Source organism: Lutzomyia longipalpis, chromosome 3 (assembly GCF_024334085.1).
Source record: "Lutzomyia longipalpis isolate SR_M1_2022 chromosome 3, ASM2433408v1".
Classification (NCBI taxonomy): domain Eukaryota; kingdom Metazoa; phylum Arthropoda; class Insecta; order Diptera; family Psychodidae; genus Lutzomyia; species Lutzomyia longipalpis.
The window spans coordinates 20,524,089-20,548,808 of NC_074709.1; the positions used below are offsets into that span (position 1 = coordinate 20,524,089).

The 24,720-nt window shown below is 33.3% G+C and overlaps 2 protein-coding genes across 5 annotated transcripts in view; one reads left to right on the forward strand and one right to left on the reverse strand.

The window, feature by feature from the left end:
• LOC129792688 (ARL14 effector protein-like) overlaps positions 1-24,720 on the reverse strand; it is a 693,823-nt gene that overhangs the window by 205,544 nt on the left and 463,559 nt on the right. The gene's annotated exons all lie outside the window — the stretch shown is intronic.
• The window catches only part of LOC129792630 (ribosomal protein S6 kinase beta-1), a 39,469-nt gene that overhangs the window by 1,343 nt on the left and 13,406 nt on the right, over positions 1-24,720 (forward strand). For all 4 annotated transcript variants that reach the window (XM_055831914.1, XM_055831913.1, XM_055831912.1 and 1 more), the window contains exons 2-3: positions 21,950-21,996; positions 22,272-22,398. In XM_055831914.1, coding sequence (XP_055687889.1) covers positions 21,950-21,996; positions 22,272-22,398 — 174 coding nt within the window. The remainder of the gene's footprint in view (positions 1-21,949; positions 21,997-22,271; positions 22,399-24,720) is intronic.

Sequence of the window (24,720 nt, forward strand, 5' to 3'; positions counted from 1 at the left end):
TCAAAATTACACAAAAGAGAGTAAAGAACACGTTCCAGCAGAGAAAAGTTTTATGAATGCATCCACAGAAGAAATAAATTGATAGAAAAGAGCGCATGTTTCCTCCATGTTTCACGTGGACGCGAATGTGTTAATCTTTGACGACTTTTTTTCTATTTAATTCCAGTTTGAAATGGGAGTTTGCTTGACGATTTTTTGTTCTATTTTAATTCTCAAAAAATAATAACCTCCTTTAAAATCAAATCTCAGTCAATTATATTAACGCAATATTCATTGCAAGAAGGGCACCCACTGTATCCACAACAAAAATCATTGTGAAATTTCCCCAATTTATTAATTGAAACTCCAACAAACTTCTTTTCAAAGAATCAAATGTATTCTTGATATGCATTGTCTACATAAATTGCGTAAAAAATCTAGAAATAGTGCTCAAGCCTATAAAGTATGTATATAATTGTATTTTCCTTCAGATAGAAAGAGAGTGTGTTGTATTTTATCAATTTCCCCTGAAATCTCCAATCTATTCTTGGAATCGTGTCACAAAAACTTCCCATCTTGTTGAGCATTGTTTGCCCTGCAAAATTTTTTTTATGATTTCCCATTGAAAAAAAAAAAAGAATTTTCACAGATAAATTGGGTTTAGGTGGAAAAAAAATAGTGAGTCATGTCTAATGAATGCACCATACGGCAGGGAGGGTGGAATGCAAAGGGGGCAGCCACCCACAGAAGTGACGTCACGTCGCCCGCAGACGCCGTGGATGCCACAAACGAAGAAGAACGGCGGACTGTGGGTGGATGGGTATGGGTTTGGTGTTCTGTTCTGCTGGGGGAAAATGGCCGGTGTGTGTGCAAAACTGGCGCACCAATTTTAGTTACGACGGCGCCATGACGTCATCGTGTGGGAAGGTACGACGTCACATGCCTGTTGCGACATCCAAATGGAATTTTCTCGAGTGCACGATTGCAATCTGCATGCCATACTGTGTGAGAGAGAGATGGGGGAAAAATAAAAGAAGAATAATTTGGCGGCATTGCAATGTGAAATAGTTGCGAATAAAAATATCTCTACTTGGGCGCATATTTGTGGAGAAAATATTTGTCGTGTCTAGACGTGCTATTTGAGGACAAAAACTTAATTTGCGCTAATTTTGGAATTCATTTAGATAAAAGCCCCAAAAGCACTTTGTTGGTTGGTCACACTGCAAGTTCAGAAATTTCTTATCTTGTCTTTGGGGTTCGTTATCCGGTGTTGGGATCATCACTGGAAATGCGTTGGGAATTTCGAGGGGGGTTTTTTGTCGTCTGTCTGTTTGCACACAAGTGCAGAGAAATATTAGAAATCCTATAAAAGTGATGAATTTGCAAAATTATTAGATAAGAATCCATTACGGAGAAAGCCATGATTGTTGGCTTAATGGAAAATTATTTTTAAATAAAGCAAAAGATAGAATAAATGTAGATATAGAAAAAATAATTCTAACAAATAAAACTAAAATTTAAGAAATTATTTGCAAATTAAACTTTTAATTGTTCATTTTTATGAAAATGATAGCCGAGAGGTTCTAGTTGCGTGACCGAGGTTTAGGTGGCTTTGGTTCGAATCTCGTGGTGGTCAAATTAATAATTTCATGGTCTGTAATTTTTTTTAGAGTGCTTATTTTACATTCCTTCTAAAATCAAATTATTCTGTTTTTTTTTTGCATTTTGTACAGGTTAAATTTTTAAAATTTCTGTCTATTCGTTAATAAAATGGGATTTTAGTGATGAAACTTAAGAAATATTTATCTCAATGAAAATTTTCGGATGATTCGCAAAAACGAAATTAAAATATTCAAAATATTTTGCAAATTCATTTCTTATTTTAAAAGTCATGAAAATATTAAATTCTAGCATAAAAATGATTAAATTTAAGCCTGAAAAGTCCTTAATTCAAGTCATAAAAGTGCTGAAATCTAACTTAAAGAGTACCTACTTAAATTGATATCAAAAATGTACTTAATAACTTAAATAAACTAAATAAAAAAAACTAGCTTAAAAGTACTAAATTTAAGCCTGAACAGTGCTAAATTCTAGCTAAAAACAAATGTTTCGATTGAGGAGAAAAAGTTTAAAAAAGTACTTAAATTACTTACGAAAAAAAATTCTGATAGTTCACAAAGAAAAAATCAAAATAAAATACTCAAAAAGTTAAAGAATTTAATGTTAAAAAATCACATAATTTAAGATCTTTTCTTTTTCGTCTTTTAGTTGCATCTCTTTCTTTAAAAAAAATTGACCTCAAAAGAAAGTTAGAAATCGACATAAAAATGATTTAATTACAAACATTAATTACATTTTGAGGTTTTTCTATGTCACTGACCATGATTTATTTCTCAAAAACTCCCATTACTCTCGCACATCTTTTTGAGCATAAATATGACATCATGCAACATTGGCAAATTGTGAACTTCCTTTCGCAATTTCATCCACATGCGCCACCACGAGAATGCAATAAAAGTGCATAAAAGCCACATAGCATTACATATAAATTGCATATGGTGCACTTAAAAATCTCTCAAAGTGTACACGCGTTTGCGATAATAACCAAAATGTCGTAGAGGGCAGTAGGTACATGTACTGTACATATAAATAAAAAGAAAAAAATCAAGAAGTGCAATGAGTCAACGGAGAGACATTGCAAATTGCGTAATTGCAATAATGTGCATTTCATATCGCGGACTCTATTGAGAGGACGGATGGAGTGAAGTGCGAGAGGTCTCTGTGTGTTCCGTCTCATATTTTAGGTCAAATATCACGCATATTTATTATTTATTATTGTTTTGTCTTTCTGCATTCATTTGCCACGTGTTTCAACTTTGCGATATCATAAATTTTGCATTTTGTATGCGGCGATTGTGGTGTGTGTATGTTATAGTTTTGTACTCCGTCCATCCCTCCACACTTGCTCCATTCAGTTTACACACAACATTGCTGATGGAAAAATACACCACGCGCGAGAATACAAATTCAACGTGTATTGTATTGTGTTTATTCGCTCGTTGACATAGTAAATTTCTGTGTAAATAAATAAATTGATGAAAATATGCAAAAAAGCGCAAAGTGCCTGCATATGATTGGGGTTTGTTTTATTTGTATCTGCTGCGACTGATAAATGCTATTACTGTAGAATGTTTATCTACGCCATATGCAATGAGGGGAGGAATTTTCCCCCATAACTCCCCTTCTTGTTTGAAATTAAAATTGAACCAAAATAGGAATAATGCATTCAGTCGTCACATGATAGTTGCCATATTGGAAGAAAAAGTCTTCTCCTTATTTGCTGTAATCCTGTATTTGAAAGTCTGTGGCAATTTTAAATATTTCACCATATCAATTGCATAATGAAAAATGTCTAGTAGGGATGTCACGAGAACTAGGAAATTTTCTTGAAGTCTTCTACTAAAAATATTAGTTGTCTGGGATAGATAAGAAAACAATCTTAAGTTTGATTATTACTCAAACAGTTTTACGATATTTCTTGTTTACCTACTTACTTAACCGGCGTTACAGCTGATCTTATCAAGGATCCTCCGCTATCTGACTATCCCGCGCTGATCGGTCACTTATTGGTCCGAATTAAGTTTCTTAAGACAGGTTTAAAGTTAGTATGATCTAAACATTTGGAACTTAAATATGTATGATAATTTCGTTAAGCTTATCGAACCAGTCTAAAATCTTATAAATTTGGCCTAAATTTTTTAACCCTTTAACGTTTTTTGGGTCATACCCTGACCCAAAACGGAAATGATTTTTTAAGGATACTTCTAGTTAATATTTTTGGATGCTTTCTTCGCCAGTATAAAGCTAAAGGATCAACCTTTCAAGACATATTTTTTTGATTCGTCCAATAAATTCCTTTATAGTCGATTTTTTGCATCAAACTTGGGAAAAATTGGTCGATTTTCAGAACTTTGAAAATCAGTATTTTTTTCTATTTTATAATTTTCCGATAGTCTAAATCGACTTGAATCTTATAAATAGACTAAATAACAAGAAAAAATTGCTTTATGAGAACCTTGAAAGTTGAACCAATTTTCCAAAAAGCTTTTCCAAACTTTTTGGGTCAGCATATGACCCAATGGACGGGAAGGGATACAAAACGCGGAATGTTTGACAACTCATTTCCCATACATAAACAGTGCGATGAAGTGGCTGGATGAGCCACGATTTTCAGTGATTTGAGTGATTTCCTGGCCAGAATCTCTGGCCAGGATGTGTTCTGATGGAGGGATGGGTATCCTCCTTTAGTGTTGTGTTAAGTTTAATGCAATTTTGTGGTAAATAAGTGGTAAATTTAACGCAAAACCGTGACAAGGTGCGTGTTTACAGTGTGGAGAAGTGGCTGAATGGGCCCCGAATTTCAGATAATTGAGCGATTTCCTGGCCAGAATCTCTGGCTGGGATGTGTTCTGATGGAGGAATGGCTATCCCCCTTTACTGTTCTGTTAAGTTTTATCCAAGTATGTGGCAAATAAGTGATAAATTAACCATAAAATCGGGCAATGTGTGTGATTAGAGGAACCTTCACCTGGGATGACACTGAAAATCCTGACCAAACCACTTCTGGTCGGTTTGAATCTCATTGTAGTTCATCCCAGGGTGCTTCCGAGGCGTCTGGGGGGTAACATTACCGGCCACGGACACAGAGTGCTTCTTAATTGTGAATATCAAAAATCCGTGTTTTGTATCCCTTGCGGTCCATTGGGTCATATGCTGACCCAAAGCTTTTCCGGAAAATCCGTAAGTTGGAAAATTTTTTTTTCGACTGAAATTCATATAATTAGGCCCAAAGAGTTGGAAAATAGCAAAATTTCCAAAATCGGCCCAGCAGTTTAGGCGCGGACCTTAAAGGGTTAAACTAGGTCTGAGTTTTTTAGGCTATGCTTAAGTTTCTAAAACCGAGTTTAGGCTTCTTAAGCTTAACATGAGTTCTTTGGGCTGGGCTTAATTTATATAAGCCGGACTTAGTTTTTTTTTTAACTGGTTCTTAAGTTAAATCAAGCCGAATGCATTCTTGGATCATTCTTAAATATTTTTATGAGTAAAATGGCCAGTCGCATAATTGATCTAAAGACAGATCGTTTTAAAGTAAGTGAAGTTAGTAAAAATAACCTAAAGATGCATTCAGTATCAATTCAGTCTGATCTACCCTTAGAAGCCTGACTTTAAGAAACTTAGGGCAAAATTTGATTTATTTTGCTACGACTAACCGACATCAAGACTATGATCAAAGACATAAAATTCCTCAACTGTGATTCTCTCTTCGTCGAAGCCTCCTCCTTTGAAGGATCCATAAAAATTTGTCAAAGACCTCCATCTGTAATTTTCCAAACTGTTGAGAGGCACTCAAGAGAAGAAATAAAGTGCATGTTGTAAAGAAATTTACGAAAAGTACTTGTGAAGCACATTGTAAATAAGCTTACACTATGAAAGCTCCATAAGGCAACCTGCCAGAAAGTTCCCTGCAGTAGGGCCATATTTTGAGGGAGAGGAAGCTTATTCTTCACATTAAGTAAATCAGGAGCGTAGTGTTTATAAATCTGTCGCTATAATTTCATCCAAAACAACGCAATAATGTGTCTCATTCCTTATCGATTTGCTAAAGCTTCCAAATAAATAAAGAGTCCAGAAGGGGCTATTTTTTTTATCAAACTACGTTTAGTCATCAAAAGTACTTGATGGTGTTTTAGTAGAGGTTTATACCAAGAAATCAATTTAATGCGCACTGCATTTGTTCACAGCATACATACATACAGAGAGTTTAATTATATTTTTATGCAGAATTTCCGGAAGTGTGGAAAATGCGTCACAATTGTTTAAGTGGTGAAGACGCAAAGTGGTGTGCGGAGAGAAATAGAAGAGAAAACAATACAATGTTGTTTTCATTTCTTTTGAATTCTCAATGAATTTCTGTTGCATAATTTTACTTTCTTTAACTGTTTCCTATGCTCAGGTGGAGTTTTTTCTTCACTTGAGTGTAGTGAAGTCATTTAAATTGAAAGAATAAAATTTTCTGACATTTAATTAGTTTAAGAAAATTAATTTCATTGAAAAATTCAATATTTCGTAAAGGAAGTAGGTATAGAATATTTTGACAAGTTTGAATGAAAAAGTAAATATAAACTCTAAATACAATATAATGGATAGTTAAAGCTCTTTAATATTTTTTCACCCGGCAAAAAGTGCTTTTTCTTCAACCATAAATTGAATATTATTGTGAAATTACTAAATATTCCACCAAACATGAAACTGCGTCAATTGGTGACGTCAAGTAATTGTTGGAAGTGCTTCGGTGGAGGTTGATGGATGTTTTGGGTGTGTGGAGAATCTTTCAGCCACAATTGACACACGTTTTTGCTGCGGAAGATTTTCCTCAATTTTGTTGGACTTTAAACACGCGCAGTAAATCGTGCGAGATGAATGGAATTGTTTTTGATACGCAAAAGCTCTGAATATGTAGGATATTTAGCACCTCGTGTCGCCGGAGCTTTCACAGAGCTTTCGCACAAGCAGAAATTTTTGACATATAGCAAATATTTATTTTTTCATGAATGATTTGCATAATTCCCTTTAAAAAATGTTTTTTTTTTTCAAAGAAATTCATTCATTAATAAATCGAAGCCAAAACGTGAGAAAAGGGGGAATATTCCGTTTAATGCTTTCTTTTATTTTGAGCCAAATGGAATGTCTGGAAAGTTCTCTTCAATTGCGTTTTATTCTCCGTATGCTTTGTATGTTTCTTTAGTTTTTTTTTCGTCTTCCAACATAACGGTTTAGCAAATTCTTCGCAGACACATAATACATTTTATATGTTGCCGGTGTACGTATGTTGAGGTGTGAGAGAAAGATGGAAAAATTTCACTGAATGATCGCTTGTGGTGATTCGATGGAAAAACCCCCCAACAAGATTCATTGGGATTGAAAGTAAATAAAATGTGTAATTTGCTGTTGGGCAGCAAGCGAAAGAGAAGTTAAACAATAATATGTTTTGGGGGGTACATTAAAGTCAAGTTATTTCCCGCGCCAAACTCGTCTATCCAAATTACATTTTCGCAGTAAATAAAATTCGCAAAAATCCCACCCAGAAGCATTTTGAGAGTCTCTCGCAGCTCAAAGTGAAAGACGAAACGGCTGATGCGCAGAAGAAATGAAATAATAGAGGTTGAAGCCTAAAGAAAAAAAAAACGTGAAAGAAATGAGGATGTTTCGCCTAACGAAAATTGAACTTTGTCCCATTCTTCATGATGAAATTTTATTAAACTCTTTGAATACAATTGCAATCGTGTTTACATTGCAAATTGACATGGCGTAATGCAACCCTCCTTTTCCAAGAAAGAAAAAGAAGCAAATCGATGCGCGAGTGTTGTTTTACATCCGGTATGGATTTGCTGCTGAGGAAGCATTCCAAAGAATTCTTGTGTGACTTTGAATTGCAACCAAATTCCATTAAAGATTTTTTTGTCTTTTACTGAAGCTTGCTTTTTAATTAAAACTTTGGGTTATGCTCGTTATGCTTAACATTTAATAAAGATTTATTAGCTTTGGAGGCTTCGGAGTTTTGCATTGCAAGTTTGTTTTTCTTTTTAATTTAATTTAATATCCAAAGCATGAACAAAAAAATTTATGGCCCAACTTTCCAAAAATTTAATTTATAGCCCACTGAATAAGGTAACTTGAACCTATAACTCATTTTTAAGATTAAAAAGAAAAATTCTTGAATGATTTAGCTGAAGGGATTTTAAAATAATATCGTCTGGATCAGTAAATATAGAGTAGGGGAAACCGGGGTTAAAAAAGTCACTTAAGGCTTTAAATAAAGCTCAAAATATCATATTTCCCAAATAGATAAAGCGAAATGTTTAGCTCTTTACTTTAGGAAATTTACTGCTCTGTAACTCTTTCTCAGATCATTTTGTTCTATCTAGCTAGGAAATATAATATTTTAGGCTTTTTCCAAACCCTTAAGTGAGTTTATTAGCCCCGGTCTCCCTTAAAGTTTATCAGTGAGTCAGGATTAATTTCCTTTACAGTCAGGATCAAGTTATTTATATCAAATTCTAAGTTTTATCAGCTAGGCTTAAGGTTTTTAAAGACAAATTCATATATTTTTGAGCTATAATTAAGTTTCTTAGGGTCAGGCCTAAGTTTTCCTAAATCAAGAATAAGTTTTCTTAAATTGGGCTTAAGTTTTTAAGTCAGAAGTTAATTTTATGAGCTAAAATGGAGCTTTCAAGATTAGACTAAATATTTCTACGTAAGATTTAAGATTTTTGTTCTAGGCACAAGTTTTCTAGTTAGGATTTTATGAATTTCATTTTAATTACAAACTTTTTCCGGAATATTTCGATCTAAAAAAAATATCTAACTGATGTACAACTAGAAATACAACCAAAACCTATAACTTTGTGTTTTTTTTGCAATGAAAATGGGCACCAGAAAACCTCGAATATTGCTAATTTTAGCTTAGAACCTTCCAACTATCTGGTATCTTTCAAATATAATTAAAATTTAAACTTGTATGCAGGTAGCTTAAAGAGATCTATAAGTTCTGACGTATTCTATTATTGTTTTATGCATTCACGTAACAAACTTAAAGAAAACTTAATGTCGTCTCCACTATTGTCGCACATGGAGTATTAGTTTATTACGTAAAAACAGTCGATGCAAAAAGCCATATAGTAGAAAAATATCAAAATACAACCTTCCGGGAAATAGAGGAAAAAAAACAATTTAAACGTCACACTACTGCCCTTCTTGCAGCAAAAAAAAAAACAAGCTTCAATGTGAAAACAAAACCAAATGAAGGTGAAAAAATTGATTTTGCTACTTTTACTTTCGCTCTCTTGGGTGGGAATGTTCTCATAGTGATTTTATTTTTCATTTACATCACTTTTTTTCTGTGTCGATTTCACTGCTTATATATATTTTTGTGTGCAAGTATGATGAGAAAATTTCCATACAACAGACAACTTCCGCCTTTTTAGTTTTTTTTTCTTTACTTCTTACAATGTAATTCCACCAAAAGCCGAAGAAAATTAAAAAGAAACCAGAGTGAATTTGCAATTCGCAGTGTTGTGCTAATTTTGGTGCTGCACAGTCGCGGCAAAGTAATTAAAAATTACACATAGAGCTAGGTCTGAGTAAATAAATTGAAGGAAATATATTTTGAAAGTTTTTTAATTTTTTTTTTGGTAAAAGATTTGAGATTTTTAAAAACAGAAGGGGGTAAATGAGCAAGGGGTTAGGGTTTGAGTTCTTTAAAATTTTTAATCAAAGGGTATTTAGATGTTTTAATTCCCTAAAGCTCCTGGTAATTCCAGGCTGAAACTTTAAAAATTTAAAAAATAAAAAAAAGTTACTTCAAACATTAAAAAATCACACCTAAAATGGCAAATTTTGAATAAAAGTTAATAGTTAAAAAAAATTACAAACTTTTAAAAAATAACGTCAAAAGATAATCTTTTAGACGATTTAATAAAAAAAAAACTGTTAGAAAAATAATAAAAATAAAAATGAAAAGTTGAACGATAGAAATAAAATGTCAATCGTTATGAAGGAAAAGTCAAAGACTGGAAAAGAATCGTGTAACGTTAGAAAATAAATGTTAAAAGAAGAACGACAAACGTTCGGTTTTCCATGTTTTTACATGTCAAAAATTAGTATAAAAGTATTATGTTGAAAAATAAATTTCAAAAGTAACTTTACGTCTTAGAATAAACATCTAAAGTTGAAAAAAAGAGTCTTAGCTCAAAAACAACGTCTAACGTTAAAAATGAAACGTCATTCGTTTGAAAAGAAAAAGAAGTATAAATTAATATTTAAAAAATCTTTTTTTTATAAATCCCCTAAAATTCTTCAAAAGCCTCTTCAATTCTATACAGAAAACGAAATAAAAATTAAGTTAAAGCAATAAATAACCAAATTGGTATAAATATTTGCAATTAGGAAAAACGATTTATCTTTTGTCATTTTAAGAACATGTAACTGTTAAATGGTTACATATACTTTTCATTTGCAATTAGCGAATGAGGAGAAAAAAATCCTCCATCCAATGAAAACAATTCAATTTGAGAATGTTTTATATCATCTTGACTCGTATATATGTATGTATTTCTCATTCCTCACATATTGGGTCAGGTGAGTCGCGACTTTGAATGAATGAAGCACTTTTTTCTCTCCTCATCAGAGATTATATGTATACTGTATATATATATAAATAAAATCGGTTTTGTTGCGCGCTTCAGTTGCATTGAGGAAAAATAAATAAACAAAAATATAACGAGCCAATGTTTTGTACCCAATACCGGAGGAGGAAAAACCTCGGCGTGCATAAAAGGGGAGTTTAAAAACAAACCATGCCGCATGGAAAACTGTTACGAATGCACATATGTTGCTACATACAGGCGCGCATATATAAAGCGAATAGACAAACGTAAAAGCGGCATGTAGAAAAAAAACCCAAACACATTCTCTAGTAATTCATAAAACTGAAATGGTGGAAGAGTTATGTATGTCCAAAGAAGTGGGTCACACACAACTTCACTATTACGCCAATTTGCTGCCAATTCCAATGTTTTCCACATTCTTTTCACCACTTTACTCACCGATTTCCTTTCCTCTTCACCAATTAGTATCAATACTATGTTTTTTAATTCTTCTTTTACCTTCAATCTCTTCCTCCTAAAAATAACTTTCCCTCCCTTCAGTCAAAACAACAAATTTTTTAAAGGTTTTTTTTTTAGATTTAATTTTTTTGTTCTCACATGCACTCAAATTGTTTTAATATTCAACATGATATTGAATGGAGGTAGTGGAAATAAAAAGTTTATCGTGCAATTTAAATATGCGGGGAATTCCGGAGATTTCACTGAATGACGCAAAAATCCATATGTATTGAGCCTGGTGCGGGGAGATGATAAGATCCAACAGTTTATGTGGCTTCCTAAATGTGATTTCTTCGTTCTCATTCCGTAAAACCTGTAGCCGGGTCCGGATCTGCTTCAAAGCAGCATTCTTTTGGGGCTTTTTTTTCTATTAATGCTAATTTGCCCTAAGGCTAGTTTTCGACTATTGTGGAATTTAGAAAATTTTCAAGTTTCACTTAAAATTTAAATTAAAAAGGAAAAACAAATTATTACTTGAGCTTGGTTTTATAACATTTGGTTATGGAATATTTTGTAGTGGCCGCCATTTTGGCACGCGTTGGTAGATTTTTCAATCCAACCAATTTCTCAATGATTTCAGCTTCAAATTAAGGGATTAAAAGAAGTAATACTTTAAGGAATTTGTTTTATTCTTTAAGATTTTACGTCTAAAATTTGTAAAACAAAATAGATTAAATAATAACTTTCTGGCGTCCTTTAATTTAATCTTTACACATTTGTTTACTCTATCGTATCATAGCGCCAACGGCTAAACTTTGTACTACAGCCTAGGTAACGCCACAAACCGCCATTGCTGCAATAAGTTTATGAGTTTAAAATAGTTAAACAATCAAAATTACAAAGAGAAAAACTACAAAAAACCTTCCATGCTCTTTAAAAAAAATGTCTTTGGAATACAATTCTGCAAAAATTGCCCCTCCTCTTTAGGATTTCTCACTGTGAATTTTTTTCTTTTGCAAATTATGTTTGTGTGTGCCAAAGTTATGGCTGTGAAAAGAATTACGCCAAAAAAGCGAATAAGGTGAGATTTTTGCACACATGAAAAGATGAAGAGAAAGAAGGAGAGAGAGAAAAAAAAGTGAATGGCACTTTCGTGAGAAAATGCGAATATTGGGGTCAATAGGAATGGAGATTTAATACATTTCGTTCCAACACATGATCGAATTTGGGGCCAATTGCGTGCAAATTGATAAAGGTTTTTATTTCGGGGTGTTTTGGTGTGTTTAATGGTGAAATGAACAAAGAAGAAGGTACGAGTGTGGTGTTGATAGTAAGTGCATGGATCAATTGATAGTAGATATATAAGTGAAAATTGTAGCAGCACACATACCATAGTCAGCTGTTTCGGAGGTTGGTACCTCCGAAAAAAAAGCAGGTATATAGGGCAGGCACGATAGCACGGAAGTTGTTGTATTATTATGTATACACACTGTGGAGCCTATCTAACTCCCACTTGGTGTGAATTTGCTTGTAATGTCGACTTGGTGTATGACATTTCAATGAAAATGGCCTTCAAGAGCAACAAGACAATCTCGTCGTCTATTCATGCTGTTACGACGAGAGAGAAATATATGGGACGTAGTTGGTGCATACAATTGCTTCAAAGTTTACCCATATTGTATAGACCAGAAGGTGCGGGAGCTTTTATTGCATAATACCACATACATATTATACCTTCAACCAAGTTTATTTTTGTTCCCCAACGCAGAAGGAAAAAGCTAGAGAGGGAGGGGAGATGAAGAATATGAGAAGAAAATTCTTACGGAAATCTCTATGTGGAAGAGAAAATCAATTGACATTGTCCCTGGATTGGCAGACAAATATCAATTTACTCCGGCTGTGGTGGAGCTAAATCAATATTGGACACGAGACATGATGATGAAGAGAGTATTTGGTGAAGCACAGAAAAAAAGGTGACTGGAGTAGCTCTGAAAGAGCAGGGACGGTGCGCGGGGCAGACAAGACCATGAGACTTGACGTCTTTGTGCGATTGAATAAGCAAAATGGACCCGGAAAATGTGGGGAAGACTACATGTAGAATGATCGCAGTACATACAAAAGCTATGAGAGAAAACATATCTTGTGTGTGCTCGTAAAAAAAAAAGCATCCGATGGTGTATGCTTAGACGGGGAGAGGATGTGGTTGTGAACTCAGCGTGACCTTGGTGTGATTATAAAATCGCGACAGTAGAAATGAATGTGATTACAGCCGCCAAATCTCCCACTCGCGACTCTTCAATCGCATGCCTTATCACGAATGATTCCACAGAGCAATCATGCATCACCTCGTATGCTAAATCACATTTAATGTAAACTCCACTCGTTCTCATTTTCGTGGAAATAAGAAAAGATTTTTTCCCACAAGAAAAACTCAAGATAACCGAGATTGTAAAAGCTTTGGTAAAAGGTCAGGATAAAAGGAGAGCAAAACGATTTAATGTAAGACAACTACGTGGCCATAACTTGTGTCTCAACTTGCTGAATTACAAAGATGACTTATGCGAAAATGTTTGCCTTTTATCTCATGCAAATTTATTGCTTATTGGAAAATTTTGCATCCTACAATCGGGTGTAGTGCAAAATGTGTGTAATTAAGCTGGCAATATGGTATTTAAGCAAAACCACCAGCTACCAAGGTCAATTAAACCCATGCAATCGACTATCTTACACAAGATTTAATGCGTTGGTGCAGTAGAACCTGTAGGACGGATGTACATCGATATATCTCCGCCATACCGGAAATTAGAGCAGAATTGTTGGTTTTTTTTTTCAAGTTGATTTTTCCACACATTTATTTTCATTCAAACTTGTACATTGCAGTCAATGCTCAAAATGTTTTAATTGTCGATTTGGGTAGTTATTTTAGGATTCAAATTGATATACAGTCTAATTCATAATATTGCCCTTACGTTGTTTTACCCTGAAAGCCCTCTACTATGCCTACTTCCTCAGTTAACAATAAAAACTGTACTGGTGAAACAGATTATGATTGAAATTCACAAAGTTCGTCTTAATCTATTTCTAAAGTCAGATTAAAGTTTTTATGCTGAGTTTAAGTAAAACTTTCAAAGCTTTAAGGATAAGTTAGACTAAATCAGAACTGAATGAATTTTTTGATAATATTACCAATTTTTATGTTCTTAGCCGAATAAAATATACGCCTGATCGTTTTCACGAAACGAGATTCAGTCTGACTTAATTTTGATACCTTAAATGTCTGTCTAGAAAATTTAGGTTTTACTTAAAAAAAAAACTTAAGTGGAAGTTTAAGAAAACTTAATCCTTTTATAAAAATTTAGACCTAGTTTCTAAATATTAGACCTTGCTTAAAAAACTTTAGCCTATCTTAAGCAACTTAGACCTAGTTTAAAAAAGGATTGAAGCCTACTTAAAAAAAAAACTTATCCCTTGTTAAAAAATCTAAGCCTATCTTTTACAATTTAGGCCTAGCTTTAAAATCTTAATCTTAGTTTAAAACCATTTAGGCCTACTTATAAAAACATGCCTAGTTTCAACAACTTAGACCTGGTTGAAAAAACTCAGCCTAGTTTGAATAAAAAGGTTTAGGTCTAGCCTGGAAAACTTAAGACAAGATAAGGAAATTTAAGCAAAACTTAGTATAGTGAATTCCCTCTTTTTAACTTTCTAATAAATAATTATATTATTGTCTAAAAACGAAAACAAGGAAGAGTATTTTTTGACATTATCTTAACAAACTCTTCCAATAAAGTTATGTTGCTGTGAAAATGGAACAATGTAGCTGTATGTGTGTTAAAGTAAAGCAATAGCCCCAAATATGCTGCAAATCAATCCTCACATCGACAGTAATGTTGTACAACACATAGCATCGTCGTTCGTCTTCCAAATCCGTGTCAAGCTCAAGTTCCTAGAAGTCGATTGCACAAAATGCATTTCATCTGGCATTTATTGATTCAACTGCCGATACACACACAGTGATGAGAGATTTCGTCTCAATGGTGTATGCGGTGCGGAGATTATGTTGCCACAAAATGTAAACAATTGTCTGTATTTTGATTTTGCAACTTTGGACAAAATGGCAATTATTGTGGAATTGCGAATCTGCGTGTGCGAAAAAGAAGGAGTGTGGAAAATAAAGGAGGACGTGGGAAATGTTACAAGTATATGTGAAGAGTGACCGCCAAAAAATTCACGCCAAGACCATTAGAGTGAGAGAGGAGTTTTCCTCATTTGCGAGAGAGACACGTAAAATTCTTCTTTTTGCAATGCAAAGACAATGATGGCGATCGCGGTGAAGCTGTATGACCTTGCGTAATGCGCGCAAACATGTAAGAGATGGGAGAAAGGAAGTGGAATTGAAAGTCAGTGTGGAAAAGTATTTGCAGCAGCAGCATACGCGGCTTGCAAATACCATGCATTACTTGCCAGCAGCACCAATTCACCTACTTGCGCGGCATGCGGCTTCAATGGCTGCTAAACTGTAAATGGTAAATGGTAACACGTCCTTGATTGAGAAATTGCTCCACTAGACTCTACTCTATACCACACGGGTGGAGGTAAGAAAAAGATTTTGTGAATTGGATTTTGTCTGCGTGATCGCAGAAGAGGGAGAAACAGGTTGAATTTTTATGCTTCAGATTCTTTTTTCATTACTATTTTACCCGAAAAAAAAACTAAAACTTATTTCACTTCTTTGCTGTTTCACCTAACCGTTATATCACACACAATTTGTACGTTTTACCTCTCACTCTCTCTATTGAGAAGGAAAAATCTTACATATTGTCTGTGTTTGTGTGTATGTTTAAGATCATTTGCAGCATCACGCTTTTATCTTTGAGAAGCAGGTGAAAAAAAAATGTTGGCACATTTGAAGAAGCGCGCGCAACAGTTTCTTATTTCATTTTGTATTCCATGCCAAGTTTCATTGAGTTTATAACTGAGAAATCTCATATACAGATTATAGTTGGAAGTTTCATAACTGCAGATTGATGTGGGCTGTTGAAGATGGAGAAGATAGAATTTAAATTGAGCCCCGTTTCCTTGTGGTGAGATTAACTTTCTCTGCATTTGATTTACAAAATATGATTTATTTGTAGCAGAATTGATTAGTTGTTTTATTGAAATTATATGTTTTTTACTGCTAAAAACGTTATTCATTAAAAAACAGACATCTATTTGAATTTCACAATAAATTCAAATCGATTTGAATGGGGTTAATTGGATCAAAGGGGTAAAAGAGATCAACTTTTGAGTCTTTGATGTTTTGTTAATAATCTGAGATTTTGAAGTTGTTAATTAGAATCAGACAGAAATCATCTTAATCTTTTGAGAATTAGAAGAACAATATTTTCTCAATATTTGATCAATTTTTGATCAAAAATTGATTGAGTGAAAATGGATTCAATATTGAGTCAATGTCAGAGGATTATTTTTTGAGTCATCTTTGACCTAAGATTGAAGAATTCGTGATCAATAATAGATCAATCGATTGACTGACTCAATAGATTCATCAATTATTGATCAATCTTTGATCAATATGATTGATTCATTAATAATTTAGCGCTTATTGGCTCAAACAAAATGTTTACTGGACAGTTTTCAAATAAAAATAAATCAACACAAAAAAAATGAAGAAACGTCCATAAAATAATACATAAAGCAAGAATTATTAACCTTGATTTCTTTGCAAATTCTTCCAAAGCTGTGAGGGGGAAGCGCGGTTATTTGTACACGGAGAACGTGTCGAAATTACAGCTGATGGAATTTTCGTTTGTTCTAAATCCGCCATATAATTCGGAACACACGACGCGCTTCTTTCTATATGGGATGATGGATTTTTTTTACGAGAGTTTGACGATCTATAATTTATTGACCACGACAGCCAAATGGTGTTGGGCAAAATGAAAATTGTATTGAGAATGAAAATGGGGATGTAATTGGTATAAAAGATTATCTTGGGACGCAGACAGAGCACGTTCAACTTTCTCAACGATTGCCAATTTGAATATTGACATTCGCACTCAACAGTCGCGCGAGAATACTAACCAATCTGATAATCAGATAGACAGTGATGAAGAGGATTAATTAGCAACTTTTTCATCCGGCTCTATAAATATTTATACACCCCACACACACTGGACATGACTTAATTTGCTTTTAGAACAAAGAATTTTACTGTTTTGGAATTTATTTTGTATGCATATTGGGCCAGAATGTTGGTGGGTTGAATTATAAATGTAAAATAACATAAATCAGCAGTATGAAGCATATGCTTCTTATCAAGGCTCCGAGGATAACTATCCTAAAAAGTTTTTTTTTTGCATAGAACATTGTCAGTTTAGGGTTAAAAATTCTTCGAATACATCGATAATATATGAAAATTTATACTAAAAATAAAATATTTAATCTATAAGCTGCAACTTGAGGTAAGAAAAGATAAGTAAAACACAGAATATGCAGCTCTTTGTCGCCCACTGAAGATAAAAGCTTATATTTACTATTCCATGACGTTGATGGCAATTTTTATGCAAACAACTGCATACGATTACACGTGGATGCAATAAAATATCAAGGAGTTTAAGAGGAAGAAAACAATAAATTTTCTTCGAAGACAGTATGTGCACATGCTGCTGATGGAAGTAAAATGCTGTGAATGTGAGAAGAATCAAAATCTACCTATATATGTATCATGAGCTATATTTAATTTGAAAGAAGGAGTCAATTGGCGCCAAATAAAATTCCTCACTTTGTGGAATTTATTGACGGTCTCGGTGGGATTTAATACACTTTTGTGCATCCAGTTCAAATAAGGATGAAGCCCCAATGGAGCATTTTGTGCCTCAATGGCAATTTATTATACATCTCCATATGGAGATGAAGAAGGAGAGGAAAAAAACGAATATCTTCTGTCTCGAGTAGCGCAGCAAATTTGTACGAAGGTAGGAAGCAAGAGATGGTGAAGTGAATGCGGAAAAAATGCTCAAAAATAATTGTGACTAAATGGTTAGGTATTCTGTGGTGTGTGATGCTTATTTGCAAAAAGAATCCACCAGACTGAGAGATTGTTTTATTGCTTTCAAAGAAAACTTGTAAATATTTCTCTCTGTCCGAAGGAATTTTTCACAGTTGCGCCATAATTCCAAATGGAGATTTGATGCTCATTTTCTTGGTGGAAAATTGTTCAACATGATTTTCCTTCTTGAAAAAAAAAGTATTTCAAGGTGAATCATTTTGTCGAAATATATCGGTTGGCATTGCATTCCTCACCAAATGGCTGATGTAACATTTAATTAGCAATTTATTGCAGTTTTTTTCCCTATTTCAGAAGACTCGCGCGTGGTTTGTTTTATATTTTGACTTTTCATTCAAAATATGGCTTCCAATATGGCTGATTTTCAACCCATAACCTCACTTTTGTGGCGTCCTTTGTGTACTAAAATAGAGTACTAAATCTCGTGTTTAAAATTTAACGTTTTTTTTTCCCCTCAAACTGCTTTCTTATAAACAAAGCCTTACCACGATAGAAAGTACAATGACACTTTAAAAAGAAAACATTTGGTGGATGCATTAATAGCTTGAAAAGTTCACACAGCATTTACCACAAAATTTTATTTATAAATCTATTAATAACTCACTGGAATTAATTTTAGATCGGCTATTAAGCGAGAATATTTATCACCCAATGTCTCACCATCAATTTCTCCTTGCTATAAATTTAAAATTGGCATTGGGGGTTTTTGCACTCTGGTGCTTGCATGTCTTTTTTGCGTTGAAATTGAAAATGTATTTTCTTTTTTGTCGTATTAGGTGTCTGGAGACGCGTCGTGTTTGATAGTTTTCAAACTATTTTGCTTGCTAAGTACTCGTTTTTGTCGTTGAGTAGTGCAAAATAAGAAGAGACAGGAATCATGAGGGGAAAAAGGAGGAAGAACAAATGGTGTGGTGTTTGTTTGAAAGTTGTCTAGTAGTTCTATAATTAAAGTCCACATTAGAATGAAATGCTGTAAATTTGTTCTTAGCGTGAGTTCAGAATACCGGAAAATTGAACTTATTGAGGACATAAATTGTAGACCTAGTAACGTTACTAAACCAACTAAGTCTGGCTTCTGGTCCTTAAACCAGGCTTAGGTTTTTAAGACAATTATTTTTAGCCTGATTTATCATTTATAAATTTAAACCCGATCTAAGCAACTAAAATTACATTAAAGAACATAGATCTAGATCCAAAAAAACTTAAGGCTAACCTTACAAAAATACCTAACTAACCTAACTTTAAAAAATAAAACCTGGCTCATGAAAACATAAAGAATTAGGCCTTGCTTACAAAACTTAAGCCTAACTTAAATATTATACCTGACTTAAGAAAACCTAGGTCTAACCTGAAACTTATACCTAATTAATAAAAACTTTAGGACAGCAGCCTGGTTTAAAGAAAACCAAATTTTCTCTAGTCGAAAGACCTTCAAAAAATTTAATAGAAAAACAGTAAAACAACACAACGTTAATCGAATTAAATCAGAAAATGTTATTCTTGAGCATTTCATAAAATTCTTATTGAATCTTATTGAGTGGGAGAGGCCAATGAATTAATTGGCATACATATGGTGAATTTTCTCATTCTGTGTACAATGCAAGACGGAAGAAAAGAAAAAGAGATGTTTGAGGAAAAATCCGAAGGAGAGAGTGTTGGATGATTGAAATGAATAGTGTGCAGAGTGATGAAAGAGAAGAGAGAGAGAAAGAAAAATAAACCAAAAAGCTAAAATAAATAAGTAAAAAATGAGAACAATTTCTCAGAAAACCTTGTCCTACTTTTTCATAACAATTTTACCTCTCACACTACAAATAGTTTCATTGAGCCCTGCATATGTATGCGTGTTGTGTTATGTTTCTTTTACATAAGCCAAATGCGCTCTAATGGTTATGCTGTTTTTTTTTAAACACATACTCTTCAGCCTCAAATTGAACCACCATTTTGGCTATGAGGGTGATTGGGAATTTTTGCCACCACGTTGCTTTTTTTTGGTTGGGAAAATGGGTACACAGGTTATATATCACGAAGGGTCTTTACGCAAATATTAGAGAAGGTGTACAGTACACGAAGTAAAAAAAAGCTCTGTTTTTTTTCTCTTTTAAATTTACTTTATTGTGTTTAGTGCAGTTTGTTAATGGAGAGTGTGAATAAAATTTGCATTATACAACCATGTGTCTGATGTCTAGACAACTCACACTCTCGCCGTACTTTGATGGGGAGCGGAGGAGCTTTAAGTAGCGGAGTGAAGCAAGAAGAATTGGTGAGACGAAATGGGTACAATGGGTGGGAGAGCACAGACATAGCAGTAGAGGCAATAAGAGTGAGATTGAATTGAGCAAAGTCGAATGAAATTCTCTGATATTGAGAACAAAGATGATGTGGTTTTTCTTGTCTATATGCTCCCAACGGAAAATCTAATTATTTTTCTCTCTTGGAAGGATGATGATAACAAAACCACTTTCTAATGCTTTTTGCAAGGGCAAGTGTCTCTATATTGAATGTATCTATGTATAGATTTTTGCGAGACAGACATTTTATCCCATTAAATTACAACTTAATAAAATTTCTTCGAATATTAAAGCAACATAGACAGCATAAACTGCTTGAGGAATTAATTCTTATTAAAGTTAGCACTATATGTGACTGCAAAAGATCCTAACAAGACTCAATCAATTAAACTAACTAACCCCTGGGTTTGAACTGCAGGAAATCACACAGGAAATTCAATTTATTGGTGTCTTTTTAATAAATTACTTATTTTTATTGAATTCTCTCCAAAGAAAAACATTCTTGAGACAAATTAAATTTTCTTTTTGTTCTAATTAGTGTAATTGGTTCACAAAAAAACTAAACTATGTAATATAATTTTTTATAGTTTATATAGTTACGTAAATCTGTTTCCATTTATTAAATTCCATAAACACTCGTCTGCTTGGAGAAAATAAAGGCTATAAAAAGTTATCTTGAAGTGAATTGTGATTTTTGATGTTTAAAAAAATGAAAAAAATACCTGTAGGCCACAGCGTTTGAGTGTTTAAACACTCTGGAAAATCAGGAAGTTGATGAAAAAAATTTCCAGAATAAAATTTGCATGAAGAAGTTTTAAAAAATGTGATTTTGAAACGTTAAAAAATTACAAAAAATTAAACGTTAAACCTTAATACTGTCAAAAATTAAAACAGATATGTCAAAAGCTGTAGAAAATCATCGAAAGTTGTAAAAAAAATCGTCAAAAGTTTGAACAAATTCTCAAAAGTCACAGATAAATGTCAAACGTTACAAACAAGACGTGAAACGTTAAAATTAAATCAACAATTAGAAGGGAAACGTCAAACATTACAAAAATGTCAAACGTTAAAAAAAAAGCTTCAACGTTTTTAAAAAAATCGTTCCTAACGACATATATTTGAATAAACGTCATTGATTAGAAGATTCATGTAAAATGTTGGAAAAAAATTTTAAACGTTCTAAACTGTCATAAAATATTCTTATTAATGTCAAACGTTAGAAAATAATTGTCAAACAGAATTGCTCAAGAAAAGTTAAAGTCTGCTCATTCAAATAAAATAGTTCTAAATCTCGATTCTTATATTAATTTTTTTTTCTTATGAAATTTTATGATTCTTTTAATAGGTATCAATTATTTTCTAGAAATAACTTAAATGATTTCAAAAACATTCAGAAAAAATTCTGCTGATTAGTTTGTCTACGTCTCTGTAATATTACTTCGTAAATATTTTAAATTATTTTCTTCGAATTATCACAAATGAATCACAGATTTCACTCTAAAAGCATTGGTTTTTAAAAGCTTTTTTGTAAGAAAACTTATATTTGAAGAATTTCCGCAAGAAAAAATTCTCGTGAAAAATTGTCAAAGATGTTGTAGTGTTGAATGCTATTTCCCTAAAAATCAGCTTAAAACCAAAAATAAATACAAGATTGCGATGAAGTCTCCTTCCAAAATAGTGCATTGAACTGAAAGGAAGTTCTATTTTCACATGAACTACTTTATATCCATGTCTGGGCGATGATCTCTCAAACAGTGAGGGGAAAAATGATCGCTTCACAAAACACTGCGTTCTATTTTTATCCACTGATCGTCATTTTTTTCCTCTTTAACGTGAATTTATCTTCAATTAGCAACTTGGGGGCAATTTCACAAAAATAGAGAAATTCTTCAATTTTCATTGTGGATGAGGAAGTAAATGTTCTTTTCTTTTTTGTTTTTTTGCAGGTCGATCTGGAGCCGGCAGTTAACATTGACATAAAGGCAGAAGCAGAGTGAGTACATATTAGATGTTTATTTTTCAACCCTTTGTGCCACCCCTGATATTCATCCAAGCGATTTTCATTGCAAATTCAGAGAAAATCGTTTCAGCTGAGATCAGGGTAAAGAAATGCTTTTCTCTCCATAACACCAGGTGCACTGTCAAAACGTGATGCATCTGTGAAACGGAAAGATACATTGAAAGAGATTTGATAAAAATGGAGGGTTTTTGTTGAGAATTTTCGGGTATATGACGCCTTCCTCTTTTTTTCTTTCTTTCTTTCAATAGACTGAGTGGATCAGAAATTTTGCAACTGTCCGAAGAGATGGTAAATCCAAAACGCATAAAACTAGGACCACAGGATTTTGAATTGAAAAAGGTCTTGGGCAAAGGTGGTTATGGCAAAGTTTTTCAGGTAAGAATATCTTTTTTTTTTGGCTCAATATTAGTCAAGCAAAAAATCTCTGATTGGACTAAAGAAAGGAATATTTTTTTGCTCTTTGTAGAAGAGGAAAAAAATTATATCTTCCTTCGTTTCCTTTTTTTCTTTCATTCCAAAAAATGCTCAAAAATTCATTTTGATGAGAATCTCATACGACAGGCAAAGAGAACACCATACGTAGGAGATGTTTGAGTATCACTCAGAATGCAAATTATTTTCGTCAATATTTATCTATGTGGTTTACAACTGGATTAGGTTGAGAGAGATTTCCTTGGGTCTTGCCAACACAATCATATGCCAACAAGTAAAATGCTTTAAAAGCAAAATAGGGCTATCTCAGTGTTTGCAATGGGATTTTACAGTGTGTGTCACATAAAAAAAAGTGAGAGTTTCATGTTAAAACTATCTTTAAGGGGATTTATATAATAAACTTTTATCTAAAAGTACATTTTCAATCATTTGGGATTTTCCATGGAAAGTTTTAACAGTGAAAATTCCCATGAGTTCTTGACAATGTAAATTCACCATTTATATTTAAACGCTGGGGCTTTTTCATTGGAAATTTATTAGAAAAGAAAGAATCACATCTCAAATACAGCAGAAGTATTCATTAGGTTGTTCTACGAATGGGAAGATTTTCTTATTTGTTCTGTTTGTAGGGGGCAAATATAATTAAAGGGAAGTGAAATGATTTTTATATTGCTGAAATTGTAGTAAATGAAATTAAAGATTCAATTCAGTAGCAATTATTCTGTTGTTTACTCTATGATTATGTAGATCATGTAATAATATCATATTTGTCGATCAGATTTTAGCTAAGACACAAACTACTTTACGACTGTACGATATACATACTTCAAAATTCATCTAATTTAAAGAAAGATAGATTGATAGAAAATATCATCTCTTGCAATCTCAATCTTGTGCTTCTAAGAAAGATTTTTTATCAAGTTTTATTGCAAAGAAATACAATTTATATTGATCGGATTTTTAGTCAGGACGCAAACTACTGTACGACATACTCAGAAAAAATGCATCCTATACGTGTAGAGATAAATTAATTGATTAAAAATATTGTTCCTTGCAATCTGGTATTTTTAAAAGGGATTTTATCAAGTTTTGTTGCAATTTAACCTGCTGGCCGCCAAGACCTTGGAGCTTCCTTAGAGCGCCAAGGTGGGGTCGTTGAACGACCCCAAGAAGGAAGTCGATTTTCTCATAAACTATAAAACCGGGAACTGTCGGGTCACTACCTTTAGACTCCTTATATAGTCCTCTTGCCCCTTGCATCACAAATTCGCCACCCGGAAACACGCAGAAGAAGATATTAGGGAAAAACATTTTTCACTCATTTTTCACACTTTCTTCGTGAGAAATTTGCCACGAAGTTGACCGCAACTCCTATTTTTTTTCACTACTTCCCCACATTCCCCTCACTTCCCGCACCGTGATAAATGGCAATATTTCTCGAATATTCTTTATTGTTTTGCACATTTATATGCTTCTAATTATGTTTTATGTTGTTTATGTTACTTATTCGCGATAATTCTGACACTGAGAAGGTAAAGTGAGAAAGTAAACACAACCCTTCAACCCCCTTCAACCATATGATTTATGATGTGACTAACTTCATTCTGAGAAATTTTCCGCAGCATGGCCGTTACACCAATTTTTGAATTCCCTTCTTCTACATTTTCCTTAATAACTTTTCTTGTGGTAGTCGGATTGAGCTGAAATTTTTACACAACCTCCTCAGATAACCAAGGAACTTATTTCCAAAAGATGGGAATGGTATCTTTTATATTTATTAAGTTATAGCACGAAATATAGGGCTGGGGTCGTTCAACGACCCCGCTTGGCGGCCTAGAGGTTAATATAACTATTGTTGGTCAGATTTTTAGCATAGACACACACTACTGTCCGACTGTACGACATAAAATGCCTTTTTAACTAAAATTTGTTAATATTTCTTGAAATTAAAAGAAAGTTCCTAAATTTTAAAATTATTATAATACTTTTTCAAAAAAAAACTTTTAAATGCAACAGCTATTCTGAATACCCCTGTGAAATAACTTTACCGGAGATTTTCTTGGAAATTTCATTCATAGAAGGATCTTTTTTGGCCTTTTATGACTCATTTTGTAAAGCAGCTGATATTTCTTTTTACTTTCTGTATTGCCTTTGAGCGGCTCAGCGTGATTTGTTCTTTGTAAAAGAAATTCTATTTTTCTGTTCTTTTTTTTTTTGCTTTTTTGGAATGAAAGAAGGAACATGTAAAAAATCTCCTAGAAAATC